General features: G+C 47.8%; 1 protein-coding gene across 1 annotated transcript in view; it reads left to right on the top strand.

The window, feature by feature from the left end:
- Positions 1-7,670, top strand: part of LOC116943657 (RING finger protein 150-like) — a 156,358-nt gene extending 148,688 nt beyond the window's left edge. Inside the window, exons 6-7 of the mRNA XM_032956693.2 lie at positions 1,310-1,646; positions 1,850-7,670. Coding sequence (XP_032812584.2) covers positions 1,310-1,646; positions 1,850-1,974 — 462 coding nt within the window. The 3' untranslated portion in view covers positions 1,975-7,670. The remainder of the gene's footprint in view (positions 1-1,309; positions 1,647-1,849) is intronic.
- Positions 7,671-8,161: the final 491 nt, after the last annotated feature.

Here is an 8,161-nt window from a genome sequence, read left to right on the forward strand (position 1 = left end):
AATTGTGCGATTTAATGTTCCGGGATAATCGTCTCGTCCATTTTATAAAATATCACTCTGTCACTGATATATTTTTTTGGTACGAACATAAAATGTTATAAGATAACGAACACAGTAAGTAGATGAAGTTCTAAATAAATAGCTCTCATCCGTTGAACATGCAAGTATTCCTGCATCACAATTCCAAGTAAGCCGAGACTATTTTAGTAAATGTTATTGTTTCATGCGTAACTGATAGCATGTGATGTCTAAGCGTTAAAAGATTATAAAATAACAATTATTAGAAGGCTTATGGCAGGGCTTATATTGAACGATGTATGCATTTGAAGAGCTTTAAAGTTTTCTTCATGCATAGAGAAAGGACAGCAGAATGCATTGGCTGCAGTTGCCGTCACTTTGCCAAGGTAACACAATCGTTTCGCGAGTGCAAAACGTTGTAATTCTTTGCAATGAAAATGGGAAATGCATTTGCATATTTATGGGAAACAATGCTTTACAATAATAGTCAGATCCCGAAAACTGATTTTGTCGCAAACGACGTTGCGACAAATCTACCGTATTTTCCCGCATATAACCCGCGGGGTATACCACTTTACAAGCAAAACAAGACCCTGCGGGGTATATGGAGGTGCGGGCTATCCCAAAAAATATTTTACACGTGTGACATGTCAAAACTCGTTTAATTTTTTATGGTAGGACTATCTACTATGCAACACTTACCTTTGACTAAAGCACTGCTGAATAAACCACTCGCACTAAAATTGCACATGTTATCGCGTTTTAAATTATTCGAATTGTTTGTACAATGAAACGACAATGTTTGAAGTGGGGGCGCACTTTGTTTACCGGCGACGGGAGAGCTGGGGGAGAGAGAGGTGGGGGGGGTTGGGGGCGAGGCAATGGCGTTACCGTAGTGCCGCTATTGTCTGCGCAGTGCACGTTATGATTTTAATGTCAACAATTGATAGTGGAATGTATTACTAATGTAAACTTCGTATTAATATGATGGAATTAAGCTGCGGTAACGACGTTAAATATATGAATGCATGCGGGGTATATGGAGGTGCGGGCTATCTGAAATTCGTTTTCCACAAAACGCAATTATTTTGCGGGTTGTGTGCGGGAGAATACGGTACTTTGAACTCGGACCCTACTTTAAACGTCGTGCAATCAAATCTGCAAATGACTTATAAAAAAAAAACTGATCGTAGCAGAAATTATTGTCGATGCACATCTGTCATGCAGACACAGCCCGGTCGTTCTCTACGACCTGCGCTTACGGAGCGCGGCGCCACCGTTCCCGCCGCAGGTTAACGAGGAGGAGTGCGGCGGGGAGGAAGAGCTGGGGGTCGGGGCCGGCGGGCCCACGGGCAGCCACGGCCGGGTGGCCGACGGCATCCTGGGCACGGCCGACCCCAACGCCCACACGAACCAGGCGTTCGTGTCCGAGAGCAGCTCGGCGCAGAGCTCGCCGCCCTACGAGCAGCCGCAGTCGCCCGTCAGCCCGCCGCCCTCGTCGCAGCAGCAGCAGCAGCAGCAGCAGCCGCCGCCGTCGTCGCCGCCGGCGCCGTCGTCGCCACCGCCGCCGCCCTGCAGCGAACCGCCGTCCCCGCTGCCCCCGGTGGAGTACCCGGAGCCTTACGCCCGTGAGTCCTCTGCAGGCGCGGCCTCGCGGGCGTGCGCGTTGGTGGTGCCCGTATGCTAGCAGAACGTTGCCCAGCTCGTGGTTATGCTGCACTCACCCAGACGACCCTGTTAGACCACAGACCCCATAGGGTGCGTGCATTTGTACGTGTGCGCGAGCCCGAGCTCGTGTGTGTGTGCGTGCGTCCGTGTGTGCGTCGTGCAGCGGCGGGCGCGGCGGAGGTGGAGAGGGTGTGCGTGGGCAGCCCGGACTCTTCTCCGTGTCGTGTGGAGATCCGCTCCGTCCTCCCCGAGCTCAACGAACCCCCGCAGTCTGACAACAAGTTGTGAACCCGGGGGGAAGGGGGCGGGAGGGGCAGCGGGGTGGGAGGGGGGTATTTGTTGCACAGCAAGGTGATATTGGGAGCTACACATCCCTTAATTAATTTCTTCTCTAACTCCCCAGCACACGCTCCTGGTTTCCACATCAATCTGCCTCGTCTATTCCCGCGTCCAGTTATACGCCTCCGCTGAAGGTGGAGGCGTTTAAGTCGCGGGGTGGGTGAGAAAATGGGGAGTTGTAATTTGGAAGGGGCATATATACACAGGGTGGTGGTGGTAACACCGTGTGACAGCTGTAGGCTGTTTCACAGTGAGTGGAAAGCTTTTAGTTATTTTTGGTGGAAAGGTGCATAATTTTATTCAGGGCAAATGGCAGCCCTCCAATCGGCCTTGGGGAATAGTGGGAGAAAATCCCGAACCGCAAAGTTACTGAGAAACAACACAATAGCTCCGATTGGTTTTTCAAGCTTGGTGAAGACACTTCATGGTAATTAAACGGCTACAATTCCTGTTTTAAAGACGACTCAATGTATGCATGCCATTTAAATGACATTTTAGTTTGCTGCTTTTTAGTTCACAATTCTGCTCATGATTAAATACTATTCATGGAACATTGGATCAATTGTAAGCCTTTTAAATATAATTTTCAATGTCATGGTAATGTCACAGCAGTCGAACGTACAATATCTTGGGTATCGTAACAATAATGTAATTCATTTGTTCTAATTTTTTTTTACATGGCGCATTCAATATGCAAATTAAACACCAAATTTAGCTTATGGTTCACTGCAGGTAAACCATAAATACATAAATAACTATAAATGAGTGATCGAGGCCTTGCGATGAATTGAATTGGAAAGACACACAATGTGCTGTTCTTAGGAAATTCTATTGATATCAAAATACGAAGCACCTTAAGATTAATTGATACGATCGTGACAAAAGGTGAATCTAAAAAATAATAAGTCTTTTGTAAGTTACAATTTTATACTTATTAACCGGCATAGGTAATGACCTATTTTTACATTTCTTTGATCCAAAATCGTGTGAAAGATTCAAATTACCTTCTAAATGTATTACAACCTGACAATGGAGCTGCGTTTATTTTTATTATAAGCAGTTCCTCAATCAACACTGAACGGTTTGTTTCTGTCACTCATTGATTTTCGTCCCTAGCCCACATGCACGCAATATTGTTTAATGTATTCATACCTGCAGCAGTCCAGTCAAGTGTCAGCCAACGCTCGTCTCTGTCGGCAGAATGACGGACGACTCAAGACGGAATCTAGCCCGGGTCACAACCTCCTCTGAACATGTACACAATGCAGCAGCAGCAGCAGACAAGACTCACTATGCTCAGCCCGTTTCCCAAGAGCAGGGCAATGGGTGTGCCGATGCGACAATACCTCGCGCGTGCTGGCCTAAATATACCGTCATACGGCTGCGTTAACTTATTCCGCGCTCTCGAGCCGCTTCACAAATGGGCACGCGGTGTCGCCTCCTTCGCTTTGTCGCAAGCGTCGGGATTTCGTCGGAAGCGAAGCCGACGCTTGCCGAGTGGGGTCTAGCAACGTTGTGACGTGCTATCCGAGCCTGTTATTTGTCACGCTTAATAATGCACGAGCAGCCAGGAAGCGCTGCAGTCAGAGCGTGCAATCTGCAATCGGAAGCAAGTTCAAATCCCGGTCAGAGCCATTCATCCCTTGGGGGATAGATTAAATAAGAACCACTTCATGGGAAGTCAATGGTGGTTGTCTTTTGGGTGTGCCTAGGCCCTGGCATGGGAATGTGAAATTCTTATCATGGGCTTCGTGCTGTGAATGGAAGTGCATACTGGCCCGTGTTCACTTTGAACGATTCAAACGATTGCAGATCGAGGCGTCTCTTCAGTCCCTATAATAATATTTTCACCATTGACCTGCTTGCTTTAAACAGCCACTTGCAGGACCAATCAGGTCCGATTGCAGACTGCGGATGCCTCCGAGCATCCCGCAGTCTGCATCATGGCAAGGTGGTTGGCCGTTTGTTTCCCCAGGAATTTGGTTAAATTGTGCTCTGCACAGACCGTTGTCCACCGGTGCAATGAATGCGAGTTGCACCCCATATGCCAAATGGGGCGATTTGCTGCGAGGTACAGACCCTCCAGGGTGGGGGGGGGGGGGGGTGAGTGTTCTATTGAGATCTCCCATCGGGTCTGCACGTGGATCTCGGAAATGTACCGGCTGTTTCGGTACTATCGCAACAGAAACTGGTACGCTCCCCCCCCCCCCCGCCCGCTCCATTATTCTCTAAGGATATATACACACACACACAGCTGTCAGTGGCTTGCTGTATTTCTTTTTTTAATATTGCTCAAGGTGCATTGTGGTTCTTGAATCATTGGGTTAAACATGAATATGTATTATATTTTTTGAGACGGCATTTACCAATGCGTTACCCACTGGTGTCTGTGTAAATTACAAAACGCTTTATGAATTAAGATCAGTCTTCTCTCTCTCTATATATTTTTCTCCTGTGGCTCTCTCCATACGAAATACAGTACTGTATCTAGACAATGTGTAATAATGTAGGATTACTTCAAATCGTGTCCATTGTGCTGTTTGCTATGCAGCATGAGCTCTCATGTTGCTTTACCCCTCACTGAGGATGTGCTCTGTAAATCAGCAGACAAAAATCAATCCATTGGCATCCGCAAAACCCTCTGGTATTGTAACAAAAAATCATGTCCCTTATCTGTTGTTCTATTTTCAACAAATGGCGCATACTTTTCCACTTTGCTGTGTACACAGTTACATAACGGTTACTGAGCATGACTTTATGTCCACTGCTTTGTGTCTCAAAATGACACTTCCAGAAGGCAATGCCTCGATTGTGGTTTTCATATCTAGCTGTCCGACGTGTTCCCGGATTGTACAGCGTGTTTTCCATCATGATGTCTGACGTTTCACAACGTGTGCCGGGAGCTTCTTAAGTTTCAGAAAAAAACACATCGGAGAACTACACGGCACAACCACACAATCCAACGCAGTTGGATATTCCACCTCTAACCTGTGTGCTGGGGAGTTGGATCTGGTCCACCGGTCTGAATACTACAGTTTTCACAACTTTCCAATTGTGCCGGTCATTTAGTTTCCAGTTGCATTTGCACCGAGTGGAAGAGTTTGCATAGCACTGTTGATGATCCCAAGATCAGCAGCGCCACACTCCCATCACGCCGTCTCGGGAGACGAGCGAGTGGGGTGGCAATCATCTCCATTGGCAGCCCTGAGTGAGCAGCGGACTGTCTACATTCCCATGGAAGGGGCCCGTTTCTCCACAAGACGGCCACTGTTGTTTTTCCCACGCGCCAGTGCTAATTTTATGAACCCAACAAGGGGAGTGGTGGGAGAGGTCGCCGGTTCGATCTTCTGGCACGGCAGTAGAAACAATGGCCTTGTTTCTTAAATCCCCCCACCTCTGTCCACCCAGTGGAATAGTGCACCACAGCCGATCGTCAAGTCGTATTTGGTGCGATAAAGTGAGGGTGCTCCCACTTTTTAAGGCATCTGATCAGCGTGAATGAGCAGGCCAAAATATCACCTGGAGGTCCTTCTAGTGGTGGCCCTCATGTCAGCAGTGGCAGTAATTGCAAGGTTTCAACCTGCACTTATTCGAGTGATGGGCTGAAGTGACCCCTAATTGGGATTTATACTATTGCGAAGGCATACAATCCGCTAAACGGTGCCACCTTGTTCCGGTCACATTAAAAAGCATGATCATTCACCTCAATAGGCTGCCTGCCTGACTTTGACGAATCGCCGGGGGAAACTATTGAAGCAGACGACCAGAACGCAGCCCGGGCCATTATTTCACACTTGGCACTTGGATGGGTTTCATAATGACCGAGGCATGGAGCAGCAGATGGTTCGGTGTGTAATTCGCCCCAATGTCGCCAGTTATGTCAACTTGCCATGGGCGTGTAAACATTGAGGGACAGCGGCAGTTGCCCCTCAAGTTTTGGACTGGAGTGCAGCGAGAGCCATATGCGGTGTCACCGCTTGGATTCTCGACATGGCGCAACGCGGCTGTTTGGACCCCCGAAACTTAAAAGATTGCTGCTTGGAGCCTCTTTAACTCTCACTGCCCTCGTTTACCCCTTCCCCACTGGCACACACGAGCTGCACCAGCGCGGTGCCCTCCCGACTGTCAGCGGTGATCAATCCACTCGCCAGACATCTGAATCTGGCTCGGGGCCAAGCAGGGCCAGAGGGATGGGATTAATAATCGTCATCATAACACGCCTAGCATGCGCGTTGCGTTTGGCGGCACGGCTTGGGTAACACAGTGGGAAAAATAGCCCTGGCCACTCTGGCCCCAGAGCAGCTTGAGTTGAAGAGTGGGAAAGGAGAGGGATTTGAGTCCTACAAGCGGCTTATGGTGAGCAACACAGAAAAGACCTCTGCACAGTCACCATTGACAGTAGTTGGCATCTAGGCACCAATTTGTGGGAAGTTAGTGATTTTTGAATGCCAAACTGGATCCTGCGCACAGGATTGTGCAACTTCAACCAATTGTTCAGGACTGCCAACATAATCGGCCGTTTCAAAAATTTGACATTGTTTAATGTCCCCGCATTGTCATTAATTTCAAGTCTGTTGCAATTTTCTGTAAAAAAAAAAAGTGTTGCTTCGGTGCATTGATACGTGAGTGTAACAGGGTGTTTTTACTCTCAATGTAAGGAAAGGGATATCTCCATTTCTAATCACTTGTATTCTTAGAATTAATTGTAATAAGTCTCACTGGAATTTGGAGGGGTTGGATCAGAATATCGCATGCCTTGTGTGCTCTGAAAAAAAAAGCTGGCATTGTTCACCTCACGTTTCCCTGTTAAGGAGTGGCAGACAGGCACTGGCTAGCACACCAGTTCCATTCCCAGCCACAGCAAAAAAAATCAGTGGCGAGTGATATCTGAACCAGTTCTTTGACCCCCCCCCACACCAAATCCGCACTAACCAGCATACAAAGCAAGGTCAAACAATTCGCATCCCCCTTGTGGAGGCCTTCGTCCGGCAGTGAACCGACAAAAAGGGCTGTCGTTTATTATCAAATAGATGTATGTTCTACGACGTGGGGCAATGCCGCCGATGCGATGAGGCCCGTTCGTTGTTGGCGTGCGTGTCTATGCCCACTGCAAACGCGATCGCTTGCATTCTCAACCAACGACAACAACAAAAAGCACCACGTGGTTTTCTCTCTGTCATAACCCCGCGGGCATAGGGCTTCAACGCGTCACTGTATTATTGCAATGATGAAGGACCTAACGCTGATCTGTGGCATTTATTAAAACAGAAAAATCTTGTAATGCGTACGAGACACGGAATTTATACAGAACTCCCCGAATGTTGGATCAACCTCTCGGTAAGAGTTGATGATGCATTCATTTTCTCGAGTACCGCTCTTACACGAGTCTCTTCCGTTCAAATGTAATCTCCTCCCTCAACTGCACTTGTATACAAGCATTCATCCTTTCTCAGATTGGAAGTGATGTTGCAATCCCTCAGTAATTGTATGAAATTGCTTTAACCAATGTACTGTATATATCTACAATGAAGCACACCGATTGTGTATATATATGGGTGATTGTCAAAGATCTCACCTTGCCGCCAGTTTTTTTTCTTCGCGGCAAGTTATAAATAAAAGTAAAATAATTGAGCAAAAAAAAATCAGTCGCGGGTGTCGTGATGCTTTTCTCGGCGTACGCCGTTTTGTGTCAACGGTGTCGTGTCGTCATGCAGGTGAATATTTAGAGGCTTTCGTACGGGCAAGAAAAGAGGGCTTCGCCGAGAGCGGCGATGTCTTGGGCTTGGCAAAACTTCGGCACAGAGGGGGCTTAAACCCGGGCCCCACAAGCTCCATATCATCCGGTCCACGGGGGCCACTCAAACTTAACCATTTGCACAAATGGCGCGGCGTGGCTTTGAAATAATTGAGTTTGCCTTCTCGCTTAGAGGCTTCTGGGGTGGCACGATTCGGGGGTGGAGACGCCGAGGGCTACAGTGGCTCCGATTAGCACGGTTGGCAACGTGTACGGTGTGAAAGAAGTTCAACGTACATACACAGTAGGTGAGACGTGAGGCCTTGGCGCTGTAAATATTGTGCTCTACATGTGCGTTTCCATTTTATCATTAATGGGACCGGTATCTTTCTTTTCACTTTC

This window comes from Petromyzon marinus, chromosome 18 (assembly GCF_048934315.1).
Source record: "Petromyzon marinus isolate PM22_M1 ecotype Great Lakes invasive population chromosome 18, UKy_Petmar_22M1.pri1.0, whole genome shotgun sequence".
In the NCBI taxonomy this organism is placed as follows: domain Eukaryota; kingdom Metazoa; phylum Chordata; class Hyperoartia; order Petromyzontiformes; family Petromyzontidae; genus Petromyzon; species Petromyzon marinus.